This window comes from Myxine glutinosa, chromosome 13 (assembly GCF_964187855.1).
Source record: "Myxine glutinosa chromosome 13, kmMyxGlut1.1, whole genome shotgun sequence".
In the NCBI taxonomy this organism is placed as follows: domain Eukaryota; kingdom Metazoa; phylum Chordata; class Myxini; order Myxiniformes; family Myxinidae; genus Myxine; species Myxine glutinosa.
This window is the reverse complement of record NC_136273.1, coordinates 16482366-16509860: the sequence shown is the minus strand read 5'-3', so window position 1 is coordinate 16509860 and position 27495 is coordinate 16482366. Positions and strand designations below refer to the sequence as shown.

Here is a 27495-nt window from a genome sequence, read left to right as displayed (position 1 = left end):
CATTTCTACGCCAACCACAACCACAGAATAGATGGATAGGAGGAGATAATGTGATACATTTCTACGCCAACCACAACCACAGAATAGATGGACAGGAGGAGATAATGTGATACATTTCTACACCAACCACAACCACAGAATAGATGGATAGGAGGAGATAACATGATACATTTCTATGCCAACCACAACCACAGAATAGATAGACAGGAGGAGATAATATGATACATTTCTACACCAACCACAACCACAGAATAGATGGATAGGAGGAGATAACATGATACATTTCTACACCAACCACAACCACAGAATAGATGGATAGGAGGAGATAATATGATATATCTCCACACCAACTACTGTCAGGAGCAAAGTTCCACGGTCTCTCCAACTCTTCCACGGGCTCTAGACCATGTATAAAACAACAAAAAGTCATCAATCAACAAACATCTGTTTAACTAACCCTCTGGCCTGACATCTCAGATATCTTAGTCCCCATATTCGATTACTGCCTGTTAACATAGAGAGGTTGGGAGGGAGGGGAGAGAGGAAAGACAAGTGGGGATGAGGGGTGGAGGGTGAGGGTGTGCGTGGTAGGGGTGAAGGGGTGGTAGGGAGGAGAAAAGTAACAGTGTGAGGTTCAGGTGGTTTGGAAGAAGGATCTCATCACAACTACTGCCCGGATGGTGAAAGGAACAATTGAAAGTGGATTTTAAATTACAACACCAGGCCTAAGGTAAAACCTTTCCGAGTGAGGTCTCACACTTTATAAAGTTTGTCTCGTTTGTGTTTAAAAATAAACGCATTTTTTCCGCTCGCTTCACCTATATTTATAGTTTGTCCATCTGCCTCCAAAACAGATCTCTTGAAAATGTCGAACCATCCATCAACAGTAAAATCCCTGCAGGTAAGAGGAAAACCGTTTCTTTTGTGTTTGCTCTGGATTCTAGTGTCGTGTGGATATTCAGGGAGAAAGTTTTGGACTTGTGATTTCAGAATTCCCGATTCAATCAAGACTTTTGAGAGGCAAATGTTTTGAGCATTAAGTGGACGGTGATTGGCTGCCTGTTAGAATTTGCATTTGTACAGTGTCGAGGCTCGTGGAAAAGTTAGAACACAAGACAGGACGGATAAGGACGTAACAGCAGGGTTGAGGGAAAGAATAGAGGGAGACTTGGAGAAATGAGGGATGTGAAGACTGATGAGGGCTGTGGACACGGGATGGACAAGATGGAAGGAAAACTGGAATCCCAATCACAGAAGTGGAGGGAAAACTGGAAACTTGGAAAGAGGTGCCCTTGGGGATGGTCAACGAGGGTAGAGATGATCATGGTTTTTGGATGGGAGATGACCTGAGATGGTGGTGAACGGCGGTCGTGAAGCCCTGGAGCGAAGAGTGAGATTGTCGAGACTGAGGAAGTTGGGATAAAGAGGAACAAATGAGTGGAGGGGAGCATCGAGTGTGGATTTTAGCAGCTTCACCAGGAGGTTATTGGCAGACCAAGTGCATCCTGCAGGACCCAAGGCATGTTTGAGTGGGGCAGAGCAGGTCGAGATGATCATGCTTTTTGGGTGGGAGATGACCTGAGATGGTGGTGAACGGCGGTCATGAAGCCCTGGAGCGAAGTGTGAGATTGTAGAGATTGAGGAAGTTGAGATAAAGAGGAACAAATGAGTGGAGGGGAGCATCGAGTGTGGATTTTAGCAGCTTCACCAGGAGGTTATTGGCAGACCAAGTGCATCCTGCAGGACCCAAGGGATATTGGAGTGGGGCAGAGCAGGTCGAGATGATCATGCTTTTTGGATGGGAGATGACCTGAGATGGTGGTGAACGGCGGTCATGAAGCCCTGGAGCGAAGAGTGAGATTGTAGAGACTGAGGAAGTTGGGATAAAGAGGAACAAATGAGTGGAGGTGAGCATCGAGTGTGGATTTTAGCAGCTTCACCAGGAGGTTATTGGCAGACCAAGTGCATCCTGCAGGACCCAAGGGATGTTGGAGTGGGGCAGAGCAGGTCGAGATGATCATGCTTTTTGGGTGGGAGATGACCTGAGATGGTGGTGAACGGCGGTCATGAAGCCCTGGAGCGAAGTGTGAGATTGTAGAGATTGAGGAAGTTGAGATAAAGAGGAACAAATGAGTGGAGGGGAGCATCGAGTGTGGATTTTAGCAGCTTCACCAGGAGGTTATTGGCAGACCAAGTGCATCCTGCAGGACCCAAGGGATGTTGGAGTGGGGCAGAGCAGGTCGAGATGATCATGCTTTTTGGGTGGAAGATGACCTGAGATGGTGGTGAACGGCGGTCATGAAGCCCTGGAGCGAAGAGTGAGATTGTAGAGACTGAGGAAGTTGAGATAAAGAGGAACAAATGAGTGGAGGGGAGCATCGAATCTGGATTTTAGCAGCTTCACCAGGAGGTTATTGGCAGACCAAGTCCTGTAGGACCCGAGGGATGTTGGAGTGGGGCAGAGCAGGAAAGGGCTGAGGGTGCAAGACCAGAGATAAGGCGGTAAAAAACACCAACGTGTTTGCGATGAGAAAGCGAGAGGCTCATACAGACCGAGCTTCATCACGGGAGATTCCAATGATCTTGAAAGCCTTGCTTCATCAAGGTGTGAGGCAGGGGCGCCAGCCCGGAGTGGGGAGCAGTATTTCATTGAGCTGCAAATGAAGGTCCTTAAAAAAAAAAAAAAAAAAAATGAAGGTCCTTGCAGGTAGATAAAAGTTCAGGTGTGTCAAGGAAAGACGTTGCACGACCAAGGATGCCCAGTCGACGACTGGATTCGGAGGTTAACAAGTCAAAATACAAGTCTGAATGTACAAGTCGAAATACCACCTCAAGGAGCAGTGGAAGTACATGTTTCGACTTAAGGTCCAAAAGGTCCTGGTTTACACCCCTAGTCCAGTGTCACCAACATGTTGTACCACCACGAGTCCACGATAGCGTGTCTGGACATATACACCGAGAAGCCACCACACATACACACCATTTCTTTCGGCGCTTCTTACATCCTCCAACGAAATGTGATTCTATTGTTATTACCTCCACCACCAAAGGTGGATGGAGGTTATGGTTTCACCCCTGTCTGTTTGTCCGTTTGTTTGTTACTTGCAAAATCGAAGATTTTTCAAGTATATTGGTCGGTTGTGTTTGTGGTTCTGTCTGTCTGTTTGTCTGTCTGTTTGTCTGTTTGTTTGTTTGTCACCGGCCTACAGGTCACAATTTTCAACCGATCTTCACCAAACTTCACCAAATGGTAGAGTTGGTCAAAAGCCAGAAGCCTATTGTTTTTGGGGTCAATAGGTCAAAAGGTCAACATAGGCCAAAGGTCACCAACTTTGCTAAATTTATAAAATCCTCAATTTTCATCCGATTGACTTGACATTTGAAGACCACTTGCATATCTGCTCACTGAATTCAACCACCAAGTATTTTTGAGGTCAGCATAGGCCAAATGGTCAACATAGGCCAAATTTCTAAAATCCTCAATTTTCATCTAATTGACTTTAAATTTGAAGAGGACTTGCATATCTGGTCACTGAATTCAACCACCAAGTATTCTTGAGGTCAACATAGGGCAAAAGGTCAACATAGGCCAAATTTCTAAAATCCTCAATTTTCATCCAATTGACTTGAAATTTGAAGAGGACTTGCATATCTGGTCATTGAATTCAACCACAAATTATATTTTAGGTGAACATAGGCCAAAAGGTCAACATAGGCCAAACGGTCAACATAGGCCAAATTTCTAAAATCCTCAATTTTCATCCAATAGACTTGAAATTTGAAGAGGACTTGCATATCTGGTCACTGAATTCAACCACAAATTATATTTTAGGTGAACATCGGCCAAAAGGTCAACATAGGCCAAAATGTCAACAAAGGCCAAATTTCTAAAATCCTCAATTTTCATCCGATTGACTTGAAAATTTAACAGCATTTGCATATCTGCTCACTGAATTCACCCACCAAGTATTTTTGAGGTCAACATCGGCCAAAAGGTCAACATGGGCCACATTTCTAAAATCACCAATTTTCATTTGATTGACTTGAACTTCTTAGAGGATTTATATATATGGTCACTGAATTCAACCACCATCTATTTTTGAGGTCAACATAGGCCAAAAGGTCAACATAGGCCAAATTTTTAATATCCTTAATTTTCATCCGATTGACTTTAAAATTGAACAGCATTTGCACATCGAGTCACTAAATGGGGAAACTAACTAGTTTTGAGGTCAAAAGGTCAAAGGTCAACTCAAGGTCACCCTTCAAAAATCGTCATTTTTCATCTGAAAAATCGTCAATTTTCATCCTGTTGACCTGAGTTTTGATCAAGATTGTAATTTTTAATCTTCATAAAATGGACAATTTGCTGTATCAATGGAAAACTTTGGGGGAGGGGGGATTTTGCAAGTATCATGCTACGCATGACGTCTTCTTGTTTGTTTGTTTGTTTGTTTGTGAATAAAATACTCAAAAAGTTGAAGACGGATTCGGACGAAATTTGGCAGAAAGGTAGCGTGAATAAGGACGAAATAAGGACGAAATGAATACATTTTAGTGAAGATCCGGATTCGGCTACTAGAATTTTAAAGTGATTCTTCACCATTGGGAGATAGGGCGAAAAACGATACATAGCAGGATATCTCAAAAAGTTGTGGACGGATTTGGACGAAACTTGGTGGACAGGTTGAGTGTCTGACAAGGACGATTCGATTCGATTTTGGTGAAAATCTGAATATGGATTCGGATATGATGATTATTTAATTTTTTAAGTGATTCTTCACCATTGAGTGATATGGTCAACCAGGCGGAGGTTTGCTCTCTACTGAGTGCCGTTCTAGTTTGTGTGCGTGTGTTTGTCTGCCCACTCACTTATACTTGCCTACAGGTCACAATTTTAAACCGATCTTCACGAAACTTCACCAAATGGTAGAGTTGGTGGTCCGACAAAATCCTATTTATTTTTGAGGTCAAAAGGTCAACATAGGCCAAATGTCAACCGATTTTCTTGAAAATTTCTGAAATCCTCAATTCTCATCCGATTGACTTGAAATTTGAATAGGATTTACAAAGCTAACTGAAATCAACCAGCAACTATTTTTGAGATCAACATAGGCCAAAAGGTCAACATAGGCCAAAGATCAACAACCATTCGAATTTCTAAAATCCTCAATTTTCATTTGATTGACTTGAAATTTGAATAGGATTTTCATATCAGCTTACTGAAACCAACAACCAACTACTGAAACCAACCACCAATTCTATGAGTGATTTTTCATTTGTCTGTTTGTTACTTGCAAAATCGAAACCAACCACCAACTGAAACCAACCACCAACTGAAACAAAAGCTTACTGAAACCAACCACCAACTACTGAAACCAACCACCAACTCTATGAGTGATTTTTCATTTGTCTGTTTCTTACTTGCAAAATCGAAACCAACCACCAACTGAAACCAACCACCAACTGAAACAAAAGCTTCCTGAAACCATCCACCAACTCAATGAGTGATTTTTCATTTGTCTGTTTGTTACTTGCAGAATCGAAACCAACCACCAACTAAAACCAACCACCAACTAAAACAAAAGCTTACTGAAACCAACCACCAACTACTGAAACCAACCACCAACTAAAACAAAAGCTTACTGAAACCAACCACCAACTACTGAAACCAACCACCAACTCTATGAGTGATTTTTCATTCTGTCTGTCTGTTTGTTACTTCCAAAATCGAAACCAACCACCAACTGAAACCAACCACCAACTCAAACAAAAGCTTACTGAAACCAACCACCAACGACTGAAACCAACCACCAACTCTATGAGTGATTTTTCATCCTGTCTGTCTGTTTGTCACTCACCTACAGGTCACAATTCTAAACCGATCTTCATGAAACTTCACCAAGTTGTAGAGGTCATCACAATTGAGAAGCCCATTGATTTTGAGATCAAAGGTCAAAGGCCATCTGGATGTCGAATTTCTATAATCGCCATTTTTCATCCAATTGACTTGAAAATTGAACAGCACTTGTATATTGTCACTAAATGTGGAAACAAACTATTTTCGAGGTCAAAAGGTCAAATGTCAAATCAAGGTCAAACTTCCAAAATCATCAATTTTCATCCAATTGACTTGGAAATTTAACAGCATTTGCATAGTGCCTCACTGAATTGGGGGGAAAAAAACTATTTTGAGGTCAAAAGGTCAAACAAAGATCAACTCTAGGTCAAACTTCTAAAATTATCAATTTTCATCTGAAAAATGGTGACCTTTCATCCTATTGACCCAAGCTTTGATCAAGATCCTCAATTTTAATCTTGATGAAATGGACAATATGATGGATCAATGACAACCTTTTCTTGGGTGAATGGCCGTTAAATAAGTAAATTCCGGCAAGTCCTTGGTCTCTGACCGATTTTTCATCTGTCTGTTTGTCTGTCTGTCCGTCTGTCTGTGCGCAGCACTACGTCTACACCGTTGCACGTAGAATCGCCAAACTTTACACACATATTTGTCTTGCCCTGGAATAGACTGTGCCCAATTGATGATGTCATCGGTCACGTGGTTTGGCCGCCATCTTGGAAAAACCGAAAAACTTTGCACCTCTATATCTCCGAAAGTGCAGAATATAAAAAATTGAGACATGGCTCATTGTAAAGAACTCTCCATGAGGAATATGGTGGACAGGTTGAGTGTTTGTCCGCGTATGTTAATACCGACCACGGTGTCCACGACCACCGCGTATGTTAATGATGATGTCATAGGTGCCTCCATTATGACGTCATAAATCGACAAGTACAAAACTTCATCCGATCAAGATGAAATTTCTTGAGCATCATCAAGGAATAAATTAGTTTAGAAAACAAATAATGATGTTGTCATCGGTCACGTGGTTCAGCCGTCATATTTGTCCAAAATGGCCGATAAAAAAGTACATTCCGGCAAGTCCTCTGTCTGACCGATTTTTCTTTTGTTTGTCTGTTTGTCTGTCTGTCTGTCAACAAGATATCTCAAAACGTTGTGGACGGATTCGGACAAAATTTGGCATAGAGGTAGCGCATGTGACATCGACGAAATGCTTAGATTTTGGTGAAGATCCAGATTCGGATCCGGCTACTAGAATTTTTTCAAGTGATTCTTCACCATTGGGAGATGGGGCCAAAACGATACATAGCAGGATATCTCAAAAAGTTGTAGACAGATTTGGACGAAACTTGGTGGACCGGTTGGGTGTCTGACAAGGACAAAGAGATTCGATTTTGGTGCAGGTCTTAATATGGATTCGGATATGAGAATTTTTTTTAATTTTTAAGTGAATCTTCACCATTTGGATGAAAATCAATGAAAATCGAATGAGAGATCGGATGAAAATCGATATATAACATGATATTTAAAAAAAGTTATGGACGAGTTATGACTAAATTTGGTGGACGAGTTAGTTAGGTGACGAGAACAAGCCGATTAGATATTGGTTCAGGTCCGAATCCAGATCCGGCCTATCAGTGGGATAGAAAACATAAAATGTTCAGCCTGGCGGAGGTATGTGCTCTCTACTGAGCGCCGTTTTAGTTTATTTCTGTTTTTCTATATCTTTACCATTTAATATGAACGCTATTTCAAGAAAGTTTGTACTAAAAGTACACACTGTGGTGATCAGTTAAATGTCGATTCATATTTGTGATTTGCACATGTTCAATTTGAATAGTCATCACAGCAAAATCGAACTATATTTCAAATAAAAACAACCGCAAGGTCTACTATCGTTTGTGATACAACACAAGTTGTAATGGAGGAGTCGGCGGGTGATTATGACTTCACAAATAGCGCACACGTAAAATCTGCAGTCTCTTACACAACTCTATATATAAACAAACCCTTCTGGTGTATGCAGGGCCGCCGAGAGGAGGGGGGGGGGGGTGGGCAGAGGGGCAGGGGGGTTGACCACCCCGGGGCCCGGACCTAATAAGGGCCCGTAATTATTGTTCCAATTTTTTGTTTCATTATGGGAGTATCGTTATAAATACGAGCAGAATACCCGCCCCACGGGCGATCTTGTTCCAAGCATGCAACACATTTTTCTGCCATCGGATATTTTCTGCAGACACAACTACTTTGATTTGGATTTCTTGCTGATGTCTGTTCAACTTCGGTGTCCTTGGTTTTTGAGGCATCTCAATTTTCCTGAAAAATAAAACATCAAACGTCACCCTAGCTAACAATAACCACAACCAACCCACACCCACCTCTTTCCACTCCCCTCCACCATCCCCTCACAATCCCCCATCAAGCATCACCCGACCTAACAATACCCACAACAACCCCACACCCATCCCCCCACCCAACTCCACTTCCCCCCACAGTCCCCCTTCAACCATCACCCTCGCTAATAATACCCATGACCACCCCACATGCCCCTCTCCCCACCCCCTCATCATCTGCAATCGGTATCGGAATGCGAGCTTGCAATGCGCCATTTCCCTTTGTACTGTCACCGGCATGATCACGGTGAGTTCACAATGTGATCTCACTGGCAATCTCGAAAATCGAGTCTAGACTCGAGGGTTTTTTCGGCACTTTGTGATTGGCAAATAAAATAAAAAGTCCCTTCAACTTAGACCATGATTGATTGCCAATAGTGTTTCAGAAAAATAAAATTGCATTTGGGTTCTCCTTTAAGGGTCTTTTTGGGTCTTCAGGGTCTTTTTCAGTCTTTTGGGTCTTAATGGTCTTTTGGTTCTTCAGGGTATTTTCAGTCTTTGGGGTCTTTTTGGTGTTTGTGGTCTTTTCATTCTTTGGGGTCTTTTCATTATTTGGAGTTTTTTGGGACTTTAAGGATCTTTGGGGTATTTTCAGTATTTGGGGTCTTTTTGGTCTTTTGTCTTTAAGGGTCTTTGGAGTACTTTGGGTCTTTGGGGTCCATTGGGTCTTTGCGGCCTTTTTGGTCTTTATGGGTCTTTTTGGTCTTTTGGTCTTTGGGGTATTTTTGGTCTTCAGGGTATTTTGGGTCTTTAAGGGTCTTTGGAGTATTTTGGGTCTTTGGGGTATTTTGGGTCTTTGGGGTCTTTTTGGGTTCTCTGGGTCTTTAAGGGTCTTTGGAGTACTTTGGGTCTTTTGGGTCTTCAGGGTCTTTTAGGTTATCTGGGTCTTTGTGGTCTTTAAGGGTATTTTGGGTCTTTGGGGTATTTTGGGTCTTCAAGGGTCTTTGGAGTGTTTTGGGGCTTCAGGGTATTTTGGGTCCTCTGGGTATTTTGGGTCTTCAGGTTATTTAAGGGTCTTCAGGTTATTTTGGTTCTCTTGGGTCTTTGGGGTCTTTAAGGGTTTTTGGGGTCTGTTGGGTCTTTGGGGTTGTTAAGGGTCTTTGGAATATTTTCAGTCTTTGGGGTATTTTAGGTCTTCGGGGTCTTTGGTTCCTATTAAGTGCATAAGTTGTACTTCAAGATAATATTGAAAGAAGAAGAAGATATATTGCGAAATGGGCCCAGCCCGCCCGAGGTGGGCCTCGACCGGCCTCACCACCTAGCCTATAACCTTCCCAGGGCCCGTCCCGACATTTGTTGTTTCAGAGGTTTCCTCCTATCTTTCACCGTTCAGGAGATTAGCGCGTGCAGACAAACAAACAAACAAACAAAAACTTGCTTACGTATATATATATCGATAAAATAAAATTATAATATATATATATAATATAAATAATATAATATAATATAAATAATATAATATATATATAAATAATATAATATATATATATTGTTGCGAATATGGAATTTGGCCTCCATATCCGCTTGTAAATATTCCCCTATTTTCTCCAATACTCCCCAACTTTCCCCAATCCCCCATTCCCTAGTCCCATTGCATGTAAATAACAATCAGTAGAGCCGACCTTCCCCTTATTCCCCCATTAAATGTCGTGCCCAGGTCCACCGCACCACACGTAGACAACTTTCGGACATCTTCCTAGTTATTCTTAATCTATGTCAGTTAAGGCCTCGTTTCCATTAATTATGACTCTTCGTTGCACCAGAATGTGATTATATGGCATCAGTAGTGAGTTTAGGACCTTTCCCATACCTCCTCCCATCTTCTTCCCCAAACAACAACTACAACAACAATTACAACTACAACTACGACTACAACAACAGAGGGGCGGGGAGTGTGCGTCCTCACACCGGCTCGGTTACCCGCCATGACCATGCGCTCCACGGCGTTACCCCGAAGGGGCTGGCTGTCAGCTCCTCGTCAGGGGCGGAGCCAGTAACCCCCCCACGCACCCAATGAGAAGCAACGTGCCGATTCCATCTGGGGCGGAGCTAACGAGCCGAGGGCGTGTCACTCCCCGCCGGATATACGCGGCCCCGCGCCGGATGTGACGTCAGATGCGCCTCAGCTTGGAGAGAGAAGCCACCGCCACCCCCAGCGCGACGATACCTCCCCGCATCTTTGGACCGGACCGGACCGTACTGTACCCTGCCCCGAGCCCAGGAGGACCTGGAGCCATCGATACCCGCTTTCCTGCCATCAACCCCCGTGTGAGTCAGCCGTTGTCCCGTTTGTCTGTCGTCTGTCCGGGGTTAATATAAGAGTGTGTCTAAGTGCCTGTCTTTCTGTGATTATACCTCTAGCCCCTGTAATCTGACCTTTCCGTACGAATATAATCTCCTCCGGAGGTCTTGAGAATTGAAACATTGGTGTCGTATTGTGTTATTGTAATCCAGCCGGGTGTCTTCTTTTTCTTATTGAGCCAGCATCGCGCGACTAGTCAACGTTCGGGCACAATCGGGTAACTTGTGCAGACGTGGTCATACCATAAAACCGCTCGGTAAATAACATCCAAGCCACGTCTGTAACAATTGGTGTCTGGGAGTGAGATTCGAGGCCCGACCAAATTTTGAAAAAAAAAAAACGAATAGAAAAAAAAAAAAAAAAAATTTGGTCAAAATTTGGAGCGGCCGAAATTTGTTTTGTTTTACAAAACCCGAATTTTGAAAGTCGCGCTATGGCGGATCAAGACGGCTGGGGTCCGGTAGGGGAGAGTGAAGCAGGGTCGGTCCAGGACCAAAGTGAGACACGTGAGGAGAGCGAAACAGCGGGGGTAGCAGACGCGCGAAATGGCGCCTCGCTGGTCACCGCGCCGGCGACCGTGACAGCGCCCCTGGTGGATTTGGACTTGTTTTTTTTGCAAATAAAGGCCCTTATGGCCCAGAGTAACGAGCGAATGGAAAAGAATAGTGAGCAATTGGGAGACCAAATTAGAGGTTTGAAAAGCAGTATGGGACAAATGGGAAACGAAATGGGGGTAATGAGGGACGAAGCGAGGGGTACCGGTGAGGGATTAGACAAGAAATTAGAGGGGTTAGACAATGGGATAGAAGGGGTGAAACATGGGTTAATGGGGGTAGAAAACAGAATGGCCGCTCAAGAGAATCAGATAGAGGGAGTGAAACATGGGTTAACGGGGGTAGAAAACAGAATGGCCGCTCAAGAGAATCAAATGGAAGGGATGCAATAAGGGTTAGAGGGGTTAGAAAACACCATGGAAGGCAAATTGAGGGACATGAGGGACCAAGCGGAAAGGGAAGTTAACCAAATGGGGCAGCAGATAGAGGGGGTCAGAATGGGGGTAGAAACCAAACTGGATGCTCACAGGGAGGAAATGGAGCAGATGAGGGTGGCATCTGGGCAGGAGATGCAAGTGATGGGAGAGGAGCTCAGAAGAGGAGTGAGTGAGGAGGTCGGAGGAGTGCGCGAGGAGGTGAGGCACTGTAAGGAGCGCATGGAGAAAGAGGTGAGAAAGGGGACTGTAAAATTGCAAGGTGGTATAGAGGAGTTGACGCTGGGAGTAGAACAACTGACAGTGGGACAAAAGGAGTTGGGGGACCAGGTAAAGAAGAACACAGCGGTAATAGAGGGTTTAAAATCGACACAGAAGGAGATGAAAAAGGACGTAGGGGTAATTAAAAAAGAGTGTCAGACGGTACATGAGGACCTGACGAGGAAAATGGACAAGGTGGTAGAGGTAATGGAGGTTAAAGAGCGGGAGGTGCGGGAGCACATAGAAAAAAATAAAGTGGAGTTAGAGGAAGAACTTAAAGGGGCGCACGAAGAGATGAAGGAGATGAAGCAAAAATTAGAAGAAGTGGAAGAAGGGGTGAGCGAAATTAAAAAGCGACGGAGAGAGGATAAGAAAGAGATAAAAGAGGAGGTAAAAGAATTGGTCCAGAGTCTGTGTTCGGATCGTGATGATGTGCTCATTAACCGGATGAGGGATTCGCAGGTGATGGAGGAGAAGCGAAAAGGAAGAGGACCTGGTGTAAGTGGTGACCAATATGGTCGTGCGTATGATGCGCCAGGGGATTTAAGAAGCTTGGGGGTCGAGATGGACCCGGGTGTTCGTGAGAGGCCGTTGGTGAAGTGTGCGACAGGTCTGGTGTGCGAAAGAGGAGGTGTGCGAGAAAGTCCGACTCTGGGGAGTGTGAGGAAAAAGTGCGTGCCAAGGAGTGAGGGTGCTGGCGAGAGTGAGTCGGTCGTAGCGCGTGTGCGAGGGAGCACGTGGAAGCGCGGTGTGGTGAGTGTTACAGAGGGTGTGACCGGAGAGTGTGCGCAAGAGTGTGCGCGAGAAAGGTGTGTGACGGACAGGTGCATGAGGAAAGAGTGCGCTGTCAGAAGTAAGGAAGAGTGTCCACCTGTGGTGAGTGTTACAGAGGGTGTAACGGGAGAGTGTGCGCGAGAAAGGTGTGTGACGGACAGGTGCATGAGGAAAGAGTGTGCTGTCAAGAGTAAGGGTGAGTGCGCTGCCAAGAATGGAGGTGCGAGTAGTGAGAGTGACATGGAGCGTGAGTTAGTTGTGACAGGTGAGAGAGGATGTACACCTGGGATGGAAGGATGCACACCTGGAATGGTAGAGCGTGAGTGGGAATGCACGCTGGAGTTGGTGGTGAGGCACGTGGTTGGGTGTGCGAATGAGAGCACACCTGTGATTGTCACAGAGGAGGTGACCGAGGAGGGGGCGCGAAGAGGTGTATTGGTGAGGTGTGCTACCAACGAATGTGTGCCAAAGTGTTCGGTGGTCAGGTGTGTGACCAAGGCTGTGAGTGGAATGGGTGTACCTGGGTGTGTAAGGAACGGTACAAGGAGCATGGAAACGGCTGGAGGTGTGAGCAAGGAACGGGCTGCGGGGTGTAAGCAAGCAGGTGAAGCATCGACGGTGACCGGGTTAAAGGTTAGGTCGACTTTTAGCCGAAGCGGGCCCTCGGTGCGTGCCGGGTTTCGCGTGCCGCGAGAACCAGCGGGGATCCGAGCCACGGCGGGTTCGAAAGGACCGCCGTGCGCGATCCGTGCCGGGCCTCGCTTTGAACGGCCGCGTCCAGGCTCCACTAGGCGGAGCTGGCAGCCCGATAGGAAGGGTCGTTATGGCGACCACGTTTTGTTGAGACGTGCCGGCAGGTCGAGATCGGGACATTGGATGGCTCCACGCCGAGGTGATGCGTGGGATCTCGGCCCGGGTAAGCCCCCGTCCCTGCCCCGAATGCCGGACGCATCCAGCCGCTGGCACAGAACAACCAGCATCCATTGCTTGGCTTTACGAAGCCGGGCTTTGGACAGGGATTGGCGCACCGAGAGGTATTAGTGAGTCGACTGGGTGATGAGGTTAGTGTTTTGGACCCAAAATTAGAGAAAAACAAAATTTGATGATTGGCAAGGGATTGGCAGTAGTGATTGGCAGATGATGGGCAGTGATTGGCAAATTTTTAATTTGTTGAAATTTGATGTGCAAAATTGGTAGTGAGAGACCCCCGATGTGGTGGGATGGCATCCCTGCCACCCTTCCCATGGGGGGGCAAAGGAGCACTAGATTATGGGGTGTATGGCAGTGAAAACTAGCCCGGGTGGGTTAGGTTATATTGTAGGGATCTAGAAGAGATTGACATTAGGTGACGTTAAGGTTAGTTAGTGACTGATACCTGTAGTGGGGACGCAGGTAGATTAGTATGGATGATAATGACGTGGGAGCGCAATAGTTTAAAGGGACGACTGGGAAGCGCAAGTTTCAGAGGGGAGTAGTTAGCTGAGATGATGCCGTGTGGTTGAGAATTGAACAGGTGTGATTGCACAGGTGTGCAACTGGATAGGTGTGATTGCACAGGTGTGCAACTGGACAGGTGTGTGGAGCAGTGTGTGAGTAGTGAGTGTGTGGATCAGCGCGAATGCGCTTGGGGAGAGAAGGGTGCAGGTGGCACCAGGTGTGAGAGCACAGGTGTGCAAGTACAGGTGTGTGGAGAGAGTTGGAGTAAGTGGTACGGAGTGGTGTGCATGGTGCGAAGGTGTGGATGGGGGAAGAGTGGACCCCTTTCACGAGTACCCGGGGCGGGTAGTGTAAGTGTTAGGTAGAGGGTATAGGTAAATTGTGGTTGGATATTGGCATCTGTGGTGCGGTTGCAGAATGGTGTTGTGAATGGGTGCATTAGTGTTGTGGAAATGGCTGGGCGTGTAGCCTGTTAGTGTGTGTAGTTGGTTGGGCACTCCACCACTGTGAGGATGTCGGCCAGGTGAGGCCGCAGGTGGGCTCTGGGAGCCGGTAGAGTTGTGGATGGGGCCCGAGGATCCGGAGGATGGACCCGGGTAGCCCAGTGCCAGAGAGGGCACCGAGTGGGGAGAGTGCCAGAGGGCCTTCCCCTGGTAGTTAGGTTAGGGTAAGGAGCAGGTAAGCTCGGAGGCAACTGCAGTGGTGGAGGTGTGCAGGTGGGTAGACCCACTGGGAGAGGTACACGCCGCAGCCCAGAAATTGTGCGAGGGCACCGGGAGATGAATCGGGGGAGTGAGACCCCAAATTGAAGCGCACCACAGTTTGGCCAATGGGAATTGGTTTTTAGAACCCATAGTGTAAGGGGGCCAATGGTTTGGCCGGAGAAAGACCCCGGGTAGTGTAAAGTTGTTAAAGTCATTTAGGAAATAGTTAGGATTGAAGAACCTGTCGCACCATACGCAGCCACTTACCTGTGGTGATGATGATGACTCCACACCTGTGTTTTCTTTGTTTTGTTGCAGGAGATGAATCGCTGTGTGGATTTGTGAGACGCATCACGACGTGGATGAGACATTGGGGTGATTCCATCTCTGCCTCCCTAGGAGGGACTGATGATGAATTGGTAATGGCAAATTTTGATGTGCAGTTGGAGATGGCAAATTTTGATGAGAGTTGAAAATGGCAAATTTGATTGGTTAGGAGGGAGAGAAGACGAATTTGGTTTATGGGAGGAACGAGGAAGACAGTAGGGATGTTTGTTGATTTGTAAAGTAGATGTTTATGGGTAGTGTTGTGTTTTGTGGATACAGTAAGGGGTAAGGGAGGGGCCATGTAGGTTACCTGGTGGGGGGGGGGCGTACGATAGGAACGTACCTGTCTCACCTGGTTCCCATGTGCCCCCAGTGTGCATTACCTTATATTGCGTGCACTTTTGCGCCCTTACCACCTTACTCACTTGTTTCTTCTTTTGTCTCCCACCTCCGAGGATCTGGCTTTGGGGTAGAGAGAGAGGAGAGAGAGGTGCTGGCTGCGCAGTTGTGGGCCTGCACTTTCGCTGTTTGCTGCCGGGATCGATACACCATATGGACCGCAATGTTTGTGGCCACCCACAATGGACCGCAGTTCGTTTGCGGCCAAGCACCACCCGGGGATGGACCTATGGGTCAACGTGGCACCTATGCCATAAAGGTGAACCACTGTTAATTAACACCACTGAAGGCCACACGAAGAGCAAGAGACACCTGCAGGGTTAGGGGTTGTCGAATTTATTTTTATTCCAATGAACAATGGTGACTGCACCGATTGGTGGTGGGGTGGTGCTTTTGATGCTGGGAAAGGGTGCTCTGCACGTTATTAAAGGCCGTCGGCCACAGAGCACTCGTGGGTTGGTGTATCGATGCTGGCAAGCGCGCTCTCTCTATGCATAACATCTGCATGTGTTCCTCCAAAAACAGGTCCTGGATCGTAGTGTAGATATCAGCGTAATCTTGTAAATAATGCTCCCTACCGGCTGTATGTGTAGTTTGAGAATTCTTTCCGGATTCGGTTATCCTGTGGGTGTGTTTCTGTGAGGAGAAGGGTGCAACGTCGCAGGGGGACATATTTACTCATTTGTGAATATCTGTAAAACTGTCGCACTCAGGGTAGAGTTAATAGTAGAGGGAACTACATTGCGTGCCACACTAAAGTAGGTAAAAATTTATCGGGTCGGGACGCCCCGAGGGTAGAGAAGGGTGCAATGTTGCGAATATGGAATTTGGCCTCCATATCCGCTTGTAAATATTCCCCTATTTTCTCCAATACTCCCCAACTTTCCCCAATCCCCCATTCCCTAGTCCCATTGCATGTAAATAACAATCAGTAGAGCCGACCTTCCCCTTATTCCCCCATTAAATGTCGTGCCCAGGTCCACCGCACCACACGTAGACAACTTTCGGACATCTTCCTAGTTATTCTTAATCTATGTCAGTTAAGGCCTCGTTTCCATTAATTATGACTCTTCGTTGCACCAGAATGTGATTATATGGCATCAGTAGTGAGTTTAGGACCTTTCCCATACCTCCTCCCATCTTCTTCCCCAAACAACAACTACAACAACAATTACAACTACAACTACGACTACAACAACAGAGGGGCGGGGAGTGTGCGTCCTCACACCGGCTCGGTTACCCGCCATGACCATGCGCTCCACGGCGTTACCCCGAAGGGGCTGGCTGTCAGCTCCTCGTCAGGGGCGGAGCCAGTAACCCCCCCACGCACCCAATGAGAAGCAACGTGCCGATTCCATCTGGGGCGGAGCTAACGAGCCGAGGGCGTGTCACTCCCCGCCGGATATACGCGGCCCCGCGCCGGATGTGACGTCAGATGCGCCTCAGCTTGGAGAGAGAAGCCACCGCCACCCCCAGCGCAACGATACCTCCCCGCATCTTTGGACCGGACCGGACCGTACTGTACCCTGCCCCGAGCCCAGGAGGACCTGGAGCCATCAATACCCGCTTTCCTGCCATCAACCCCCGTGTGAGTCAGCCGTTGTCCCGTTTGTCTGTCGTCTGTCCGGGGTTAATATAAGAGTGTGTCTAAGTGCCTGTCTTTCTGTGATTATACCTCTAGCCCCTGTAATCTGACCTTTCCGTACGAATATAATCTCCTCCGGAGGTCTTGAGAATTGAAACATTGGTGTCGTATTGTGTTATTGTAATCCAGCCAGGTGTCTTCTTTTTCTTATTGAGCCAGCATCGCGCGACTAGTCAACGTTCGGGCACAATCGGGTAACTTGTGCAGACGTGGTCATACCATAAAACCGCTCGGTAAATAACATCCAAGCCACGTCTGTAACAATATTATATTAACATATAGTATATAGCCTGGTGTTGGCATAGCGGTTAGGGTGCCGGCTTGGGATCCTTGGATCTTGGGTTCAAATCCCGGTCGATCGCTGAATTAATGCCAGGGGGGTTGACTCAGCCTGTCATCCCTCTGAGGTCGGCAAAGTGAGCACCAGCTCACTGGTAATTCCCTGTGTGTCGCAAGAGATGACCAACAGGGTTGGCGGCAGGAAGGGCATAAGGCCATGAAACATTGCTTCAAAAGGGGACCACGATGCCCAAAAAAGGGCCAACCCTTGCTATGTGGGGAAAAATGGCCTCTAAAGGTGGTTCATATATAGATAGATAATAGAAGAAGATAGAAGATAGATTATATAGAAAATATGGATATAGATAGAAGATAATCGTGTGACGTAATGACGTAAATTAACACAGGAGTGCTGGCCAAACGCCATATGGATGAAATGGGTTACGAACCAAATCCGAATCTATACTATAAAAGACGTGTGTGTGTGTGTGTGTGTGTATATGTGTGTGTGTGTAATATCATATTAAATATAAATTTTCCTTATTGGGTGCAGGTGGGGGAGTGTTTTACGCACCTAACAAATTGATTTCTTCAAAATACCAACAGGTAGCACATCGCCGGGTACTCCTGCTAATAAATGAATAACACCCCAATTTCCTTTAACCATGGCATGTGCTTATTCTGACGAAAATACGGAAACCTCCGTAGTTATCGGTTGATTTTCCAAAAAATATTTTGAAGGGGGCCCGAGACTTAATATTGCCCCAGGACTCATTCTGGCCCTTGGCGGCGTACGAGTAACCTTGATACAGTATCACCATATGTTGCTATGTTCTCTGGCTCAGGAAAGCACCAGCCTGGTACCTGCAACTACCGACTTGACGTTGGAATCCACAAACTGAATGGGCATGCCAACTTTTGTCAATATACAAGGAAAACAATAACTACAGTGTATAAAAATAGAAGGTTATTTTAAAGACCCACCTTTCTTGCTGGTTCATCAAATGGAGAAAGCCTTCGCTGTTTTCTGGAGGATACAATGTTCCAATTACAAGTTGAGGTGGACACACCAAATGCAGCAGGTGGAGCACTTGAAGCATACATACATTTAAGGCTTTTTTTTTCCGGTCAAGATCATCTCGATTCTTGTGGAGATGGACTTATAAAATGGGTCGCGATGTCCGGATGTCTGTCCGTCCATCCATTAACTTTTTCCTAGTTTTGCTACTCCTCCCTTAGTACCTGGCTGATTGTCCTGAAACCTGACACATGAATTCAAGGCAGTGGCCCACACAATCGCTCGGTCTTCAATTTTTCGATTTTGGATCATGGGGGCTCCCAGGGGGGTTAGTCCCCAAACCTCGGATCCCTTATATACCAACCGATTGCTCTGTACCCGATACAGCCGTTCTACTCGATGGTCCACAGGATTGACCGGTCAAGAGATGTTTTCGTATCGTATCAGGAGGCCTCCCAGGGGATCAGGGGTCTCCCAGGCCCCATCCCCCATCCCCCCCCCCAAAAAAACCTCAATAGATGACCGTCAGCCCACTCGGGGCTATTTATTGTAAACAGAGTCAAGGCTCGTGGAAGAGCCAGTACACTGAAAGGATCATGACACAACAGGCCAAAAGGAATAGTAGAGAGGAGGAAACACCAACAGTGGAGTTGAAGGGCAAAATAGAGGAAGGCTTGGACAAACAATGGACGTGGGAAGGAATGGTGGGCAGGAAAAAGAATCATGGGGTGGACAAGATGGATACAGAAGGAAACTCTCAGGAAGCCTCAAGGAGATTTTCTCTCGATCCAGTTTCTGTAACCACACCTGAGGCATTTGATGCCAGAAATAAATGTACCAGACTGGACCTTTTACAATTATTCTACTCGGAAGACAACTGAATCCTTAAGTGTTTCAATTTGGACAAGGCTCTGCAAAATAAGGAATTTGTTGCATTCGTAATGGGAACAGACAGAACCATCCTGGAGAAGCTTCAGGACAGGTAGTGACGAACAAAGTTCTCCTGGTTTGATTATATTCACAAGGGGTTTTCAACCCATGGAGCACAGCCCTGATTAATTAATCCATCAATGCTTCATTCGAAAACAGCACCACGAGCTGGCACTACCCTTCCTGATCAGGATGTGGAGAATTATTTCAGCCCTCACTCTACTTCAAAACATCAAGTTTCAAACAGACATAAAATAGCAGATACATGTATGCTTATCTGCACACCCAATCATGCACTTTAATATTGTTGTGTTTATTGGGGTAGATAAAAGACGACCGTAGGAAAGGTAGAACTACATGGAAAATAGCATGCACTGCGTAACGTGTAGGAGCATTTCGATGTACATAAGTAGGGAAAATGTAGCTTAAGGTTGTTTAAATGTGCATCATATGGGGGATGATACCATGCTAATTAGTAATAGGGTTTAAAGCTAGTTTCCCCTGTTCGTTAAACCCTCTGTCGTCTTTCCTAACATTATAAAAGAACTACCAGCCAAGCCAAGCAGGAGCTGGCAAAACTAAGCCCGCCCCCATGGACCTAATACGGCAAAGGGACCCGCCTAGGGGAGACGGAGCGACCGTGCAAGGGGCATGGTGAACAGGAATGTGGTTGGTCCGGTGAGGGAGAGCACAGGGGCAGCAAGAAGCTTGATGATTGGCTCTCGAGCTGAAGAAGAGTGCGTGAGTTCTGCTTGCTCGGACAAGAAGGCGTGGCCATATTTTATTTTGGTGCATGCTGAAGGGGAGCGGGTGGTGCGACGATCACAAGGAGCCTTGGACTGCTGGGATCTGCGAGGGCGCTGTTTATTCACACTGTCCTTCCCGGAAAATGTTGAGAGACAAAAAGAGAAAGGGCCGTCTTCAAAAATCGCCCCACGGCTCTGGGTGTCTTCGACACGCGGGCCTTTCGGCGGTCGTCGCCATCTTGCAAAGTTCCCGCCTGTGTGGCATTGAGCTTCAACAGCCACCAACCTTCCAATAGGACTCAGTGGGGCCAAAGCTAAGTGCCGGCCAAGGGCGGATTTTATTTTTTATTGTATTTCTTCCCCTGTGTTGTATTCATAACTGAGTGGAGGTACCTCAAAATAGAAATTAGTTTTACCTCGGCATTTATTTTCGTCCATGCAGTATTTGCTTTTAAATCATTTGTGTTGCATTTTCATTTGTCGTGTTTGCATGTTTCGTGATTTCAGGAATAAACCCTTGTGTACATTTAGCTAAATGCCTCACATCTCTTTCATCCTGCACAAAAAAAAACCCACCATCATCAGGAGGTCGCCTCAGGGGTTAAAGCTGGGTCGACCATCTGTTCCGGCTGGTCTTAATCGGCAGGGACGCGACAATATCCTAAATAAACATCAACCAGTATAACCTGAATGGACAGATGAGTGATACAATTAGAAGAGAGAGAGAGAAAGAGAGGGGGAGAGAGAAAGAGAGAGAAAGAGAAAGAGAAAGAGAAAGAGAAAGAGAGAGAGAGAGAGAGAGAGAGAGAGAGAGAGAGAGAGAGAGAGAGAGAGAGAGAGAGAGAGAGAACGAGCGAACAAACGAGAGAGAACGAACGAGAGAGAACGAACGAATGAGAGAGAACGATAAGAAAAAGAGAAAGAGAAAGTGGTTGAGGGGAGAGAGGATAAAATAAGGAAAATCTGGTCATCGGTTTGGTACTGTGCTGTTATTGAAGTTTCAATCCTTCACTTAAACACCAATACTTCTCATACTAGCTATAGTCTCCTACTTTAAATCCAGTCGATTAGCCAAATCTAAAATTCAACATGGCATCCATTTTTTTCAAAATGGCAGCCAAAATTGCTAGAATGTGCCGTAAACTTTTTCATTTTGAATTTAGGATGTATGTGTATCAACACAAAATCACAAAACTACATATTATCTATGAGGTAGTTAAAATTTTAATTTATCTAATTAAGATGCGAAAAAGATATGTGACAATAAATGACCCGAAACCAATTATCCTCTTCCTCATGCATATATACATAGCCTGGTGTTGGCTTAGCGGTTAGGGTGCCGGCTTGGGATCCTAAGGTCCTGGGTTCTGAATCCTGGTCAATCACTGAATTAACACCAGGGGGGTTGACTCAGCCTGTCATCCTTCCGAGGTCGGCAAATTGAGCACCAGCTCACTGGTAATTCCCTGTGTGTCGCAAGAGGCGACTAACAGGGTTGGCGGCAGGAAGGGCATCTGGCTATCCAACATTTATTCAAAAAGGGGACCATGGTGCCCAAAAAAGGCCAACCCCTGCAGGGAAAAATGGCCTCTAAAGGTGGTTTTTTTTTTATGCATATATACATATTGTTAAAATTAAGTAATGATACCGGGCAAATTTCTAATGACAGGGGTAATAGTCTTTTACAATTAAGGTAAAACTTGTAGGGAGGGCATGGTGATTGCGACACCTCCGAGACGTCTTGGCTTTATGTATAAGTAAGCACCGACATGGCGGCCGTAAGATTTTTCATGAGAGAAGAGATCGTGGGTGGAGTTAGGCAAACTATCCAAGCAATGGGTGGAACGGAATGTTACACACACACACACACACACACACACACACACACACACACACACACACACACACACACACACACACACACACGGGTGAACAAGCGTATTATATTATTAATAATTATTGTTCCATTTTTGTTGTGGAATTCTAACGTGCACGTAATTAATGCTGGAACTGCAATCTCTCTTCTCATGCTCTTGTCGACATCCAGGCTCCCAATGTTTACTTGTGTAAGACATGTCCTGGGAAAATTGATTTGCTTATGTAATAAAGAAACGGTGTTGAATTTGTAATCAATTTAGTTTTGGGTTTCAGAAAACAAGTGATGCTTGCAACTTTGTTTTGTTAATAAGACCGTATGTATGTACTCCCTTGTTCTCTTACATTTCAGAGCAAAATGAATATTCCGATGGGGGCCTTCAAGCCTGGTGGTCGCCCACCTGGTCTTCGGGGTGAAACTGCAACTCCTGCAGAGGATGCGGTGAGGGGGACGAGAGGGAGAATGAGGAAAAGGGTGGGGGAATATAAAGAGGGGAGAGAATGGGCAGAGAGGAGAGGATTGGGGGAGAGGAGAGTGTGGGGGAGATGGGGAGTCGATTTGGAGAGAGAGGAGATAATGGAGGGGAGCAGAGAGAAGGGTAAGAAAAGAGGGTTGGGGAGAGGGAAGAGCTCAGGGAAGAGAATGGAAATGGGGGTTAAGAGAGAGGGGAAGGAGAGAGGAGAAAAAGCAGCGAGAGGGGAAGGAGAGAGGCGAAAAAGCAGCGAGAGGAGAGAAAGAGGAGGGAGATGGGTAGAAAGGGGGGAGAGAGAGGAGAGAAAGGGGAAGAGGAGAGAGAGGGGGAGTAAAGACAAGGAGGAGAGCGTGGATGGAGGAGAGAAATGGGGCAGAGTAAAGAGAGGGGAAGAGGGAAGAGAGAGGAGAGGGGAGAGAAAGGGGAAGAGGAGAGAGAGGGGGAGTAAAGACAAGGAGAAGAGCGTGGATAGAGGAGAGAAATGGGGCAGAGTAAAGAGAGGGGAAGAGGGAAGAGAGAGGAGAGGGGAGAGAGAGGGGGAGAAGAGAGAGAGGGGGAGTAAAGACAAGGAGGAGAGCGTGGATAGAGGAGAGAAATGGGGAAGAGTAAAGAGAGGGGTAGAGGGAAGAGAGAGGAGAGAGAGGGGGAGAGGAGAGAGAGGGGGAGTAAAGACAAGGAGGAGAGCGTGGATAGAGGAGAGAAATGGGGCAGAGTAAAGAGAGGGGAAGAGAGAGGAGAGGGGAGAGAGAGGGGGAGAGGAGAGAGAGGGGGAGTAAAGACAAGGAGGAGAGCGTGGATAGAGGAGAGAAATGGGGCAGAGTAAAGAGAGGGGTAGAGGGAAGAGAGAGGAGAGGAGAGGGGAGAGAGAGAGTACACAGTGGAAACAGAGGGGTGGAGTGGGGACAGAGGTGCACAGAGTGGGGAGAGAGGAGTACAGTGGGGAGAGAGGATAGAGAAACAACCTTCTGAAGTACATTGTGAGTGGAAGTGAAAAAAAAATCGAATTCCAGGAAAAGGTATAATTGAGAGAAAAGTGTTCTGATAAACACTTTTAAATGAAGAAAGGTATCATCATACAATCATTCATTTCAGTCTCCAAATTTTAATGACCAAAATATACATTTTAGTTTTTGCTTGTGTATGAAAAACAAAGGGGCTGTGCGGATGTAGCCTAGGCCCGAGAGGTATGTGCACTCACCTTCATGCTGTCTCGCCTGAGATGGAATCTCGGCCCAGCTATAAGCTGCCACTCTGGTGTTCCACATTTAGTGCGACACGTTGATATGTGCACCGTCCATCAAAAGGATATAAATTGTCAGACGACCTTCCAGCACTGGGCCGAAAACGTCGGCTTCTCTTTCCCTCCTTTAGCAGATAGTGTCAACCTTCCATTGATATTATTGTTCTACTTGTCACTGATGCAGATCAACACTACCCTTTACAAGGAAGACGATCATTCTTTCCACATACATATTTGTTGAATACACATATATATATATACACACCGCATGGCCAAAAGTATGTGCACACCAGAATATCACACCCATATGTGCTCGTCGTACATCTGATTCCAAAATCATGGGCATTAATATGGAGTTGTTCCCCTCCTCCCCCCACCCCCCTTTGCTGCTATAACAGCCTCCACTCTTCTGGGAAGGCTTTCCACTAGATGTTGGAACATTGCTGCGGGGATTTGCTTCCATTTAGCCACAAGAGCATTAGTGAGGTCGGGCACTGATGTTGGGTGATTAGCCCTGGCTCGCAGTCGGCGTTCCATTTCATCCCAAAGGTGTTTGATGGGGTTGAGGTCAGGGTTCTGTGCAAGCCAGTCAAGTTCTTCCACACCAATCTCGGCCATGGAAGCCCGTTTCATGAAGCTCCCGACAAACAGTTGTTGTGCTGATGTTGCTTCCAGAGGCAGTTTGGAACGCGGTAGTGAGTGTTGCAACCGAGGACAGACGATTTTTACGCACTTCAGCACTCGGCGGTCCCGTTCTCCGAGCTTGTGTGGCCCACCACTTCGCGGCTGAGCTGTTGTTGCTCCTAGATGTTTCCACTTCACAATAACAGCACTTACAGTTGACTGGGGCAGCTCTAGCTGGGCAGAAATTTGACGAACTGACTTGTTGGAAAGGTTGGCATCCTATGACGGTGCCACGTAGAAAGTCAATGAGCTCTTCAGTACGGCCCATTCGACTGCCAATGTTTGTCTATGGAGATTGCATGGCTGTGTGCTTGATTATATATACCTGTCAGCAATAGGTGTGGCTGAAACAGCCGAATCCACAAATTAGAAGGGGTGTCCGCATACTTTTGGCCATTTAGTGCACATATATATATATATATATATATATATATATATATATATATATATATATATATATATATATATATATATATATATATATACTTGCGGCATTTGCAAAATTGTTGTTCTTAAATGTTTTATAACTCTTCTTTTTCTAGATTCCAAACCAAAGGCCATCTGCGTCTCCTCAACGTCCAATGGTCAATCTGAGTGAAGTGCAGCAGGCTAAGGGAGGCTTACGTGCCACTCCTAGGGACACATAAGAGATACCACAAGAATGCTTTTACGAGTCTCATATTCTGCATAGATTCTAAATTTTATTTACAGACACTCGATACATATATAATACAGCATTTTTATTATTTATTTTCTTAGAAACCGCACTTAACAATGATAGAATAGGCTTCATCAAAATGGCTTGCGATGTTTATGTGAAACTTCTTGGATTCGCCCAGAGATGTTCAGATCTACAATCACAATGGACATGTTTAATATAACCTTGCAATTCGTCCTTGTTCACCCCTCCTCCGTCCAAAAAACAGTATTATGAAATAGAAATGGTCGCTCAAATGCCAGTGCTTGTTGACATATAGTGTAAGAGTTGCTCTTAAAACGAGATTCTTGCAAGTTGTTTTCCAGTATAATGGGAAATTGTTTAAATAACTATAACTGCAGCCAAAGAAACATTCTCTGAGTGTCTCAACATCTCCTCGTGAGATCATTACAGAAGAAGGTCAATCTGTACATTTACATTTTAAAAAATTAAGGTTAAAGTTTGAACAAAGAAGATCATATGGACTGTATATATTGCCTGGGCAACAAATTCCAGAACTGTGCAGCAGGATGAAAAAGTAACATGGATTTCATTTTCCAATAAATATAAGGTAGAAAGAAGAGTATACAGAGTATGCAAGGCGATGGTTCAGAGCATCTTTAAGGGTGGGAAGAAAGCCTTCGCAGGATATTTAAGAATCACATTGCACGGACAAAGAAAAAGCAAAATACACTAGAATGGCACTCGGTAGCGCACATCCCTCCACCAGGATGACCAGTTCACGTTTTGTTAGGCCAGATGTGGATTCAAACCTGAACAAAGATCCGATCGACTTGTTCTTGACACTTACCCAACTCATTTACCTAGTTTCATCATGTCGTCCACAACGTTTTGAAGTATAATGTTATACAACTACAATGTTTTTAAGTAATATTTTTGGCCCTATATCTCAATGGTGAAGAATTACTTTAAAAAGTTCTCATATCCACAATTGCATCTTCACCAAAATTTAACCAATTTGGCCTTGTCACCTCCCCAACACATCCATCAAATTTTAGCCGACTCCGTCCATAACGATTTGAGATATCCTGCTCACAAACAGACAAACTAACAAACAGACAAACAAAAAAGAACGTCAAGCGGTAGCCTGACAGGTATGAGGAAAATAGAGAGAAACAATAATTGATTGATTAATTGTGTAATTAAAACAAATGAATAACAATCATAAAATAATTAATTTATTAATCAATTGGCTGATAGCATACCGAAACCACCACTGTTTCATCCGAATCTGTAACTTTTAGAAAATTAATAAAGTAATTAATCGAAAAATTAAAAGATTCATCGATTAATTGATTAATCAATAAATCAAAAATACCCTTTATAGCCAAATCCATTGGTCACTTGTATCAGCTTCCTAGCTCGAAAGGTGCCTGATATATTGCCCAGATAAGAAAGAAAAAAATAAGTACTTAATAAATCGGTAACAACTAAATAATGAATCAATTAATTGTTCACCAATGAGCCCAAATTTCAGCTTTCTTGCTCAAAGGATGGCTGAAATATCGCTCAGCCAAACGAGAGAAACTTGACCTTGACATATAGAGTCAAAAAACGTTGTTACCTCACTTTTTCCTTCGGAATCCTCTGGTACAGTTTAACGAAGATAGCTGAAAGCGTTTGCGAGTTATCACACTCACAGACAAACAAACAAACGAGACAGACCAATAACAAACAAATAACAAGGAGCTGACACACCAGTGCCCTGCTTTTTTTCTGGTATGAAGAATAGATCTGTGTCATATGAAAGCTAAATCTTGAACGGTTTTTGATAAATCTCGTACACAAGCCAAGTTACCGAGATGGTTGCCATGGTAACACAATTAAGCCAGTCACAGCCGTGATCTAATCAGGTTGAGGTAATGTCATGAGGAATGGATAACTGCAAAATGAAAGCTAAATGTTCAACAATTTTTGAAATATCGCGTACACAAAAGTACATGGACAGATGATCGGTCGGTCGGACGGAGCTCATTTTATTGTCCTTGGTGGTGGGGCGGGGGAACAAATAGACACACAAGAGTGAAAACATTACATCCGTCCACCTCTAGTGGTGGAGAGGTAATGAGCAAATTCGATTTAAAAAATACCTAACTTTAATACCTGAATGACAAATGGATGTTTTCAATGAAGAGTTGGACAAAGATGGTAAAATGCATTTGCAAAGTTGATTCAAGTATAGGAATGTAATTCCAAGAAAAGACTTGACATGATGGACCAGGTCATGGTCATGTTTGTATTTAGAACATATAAAGCTGTTATTGCTGTATTTTGTTTGAATTCTTGTAAAATAAAAGAGTGATCAAAAAGAATCGCAATTGCCATTCCTTGTAAGACATCTGCCTTGCTGTCAGGATCAGGAATGCTGAGGACAATGGATTTTATCGAATAATCTCATCATACATACAACAAAATAAAAAGTTGAATAATGAAAAA

At 45.2% G+C, this 27495-nt stretch overlaps 1 protein-coding gene across 1 annotated transcript; it reads left to right on the top strand.

Annotated features, from left to right (window-relative positions):
* Positions 1-524: 524 nt before the first annotated feature.
* On the top strand, positions 525-27495 carry SMPX (small muscle protein X-linked). The gene is made up of 4 exons (XM_068133855.2): positions 525-730; positions 855-901; positions 22297-22386; positions 24884-27495. The coding sequence occupies exons 2-4, from the start codon at positions 866-868 to the stop codon at positions 24986-24988; spliced, it is 231 nt and encodes a 76-aa protein (XP_067989956.2). The 5' UTR covers positions 525-730; positions 855-865; the 3' UTR covers positions 24989-27495.

Bases quoted from the DNA above. Each gene is read 5' to 3' on its own strand.
- SMPX (XM_068133855.2), top strand. From the start codon at position 866: ATGTCGAACCATCCATCAACAGTAAAATCCCTGCAG. The intron at 902-22,296 runs GTAAGAGGAAAA...CTTACATTTCAG, and splicing joins CAACAGTAAAATCCCTGCAG to AGCAAAATGAATATTCCGAT. The intron at 22,387-24,883 runs GTGAGGGGGACG...TTCTTTTTCTAG, and splicing joins CAACTCCTGCAGAGGATGCG to ATTCCAAACCAAAGGCCATC.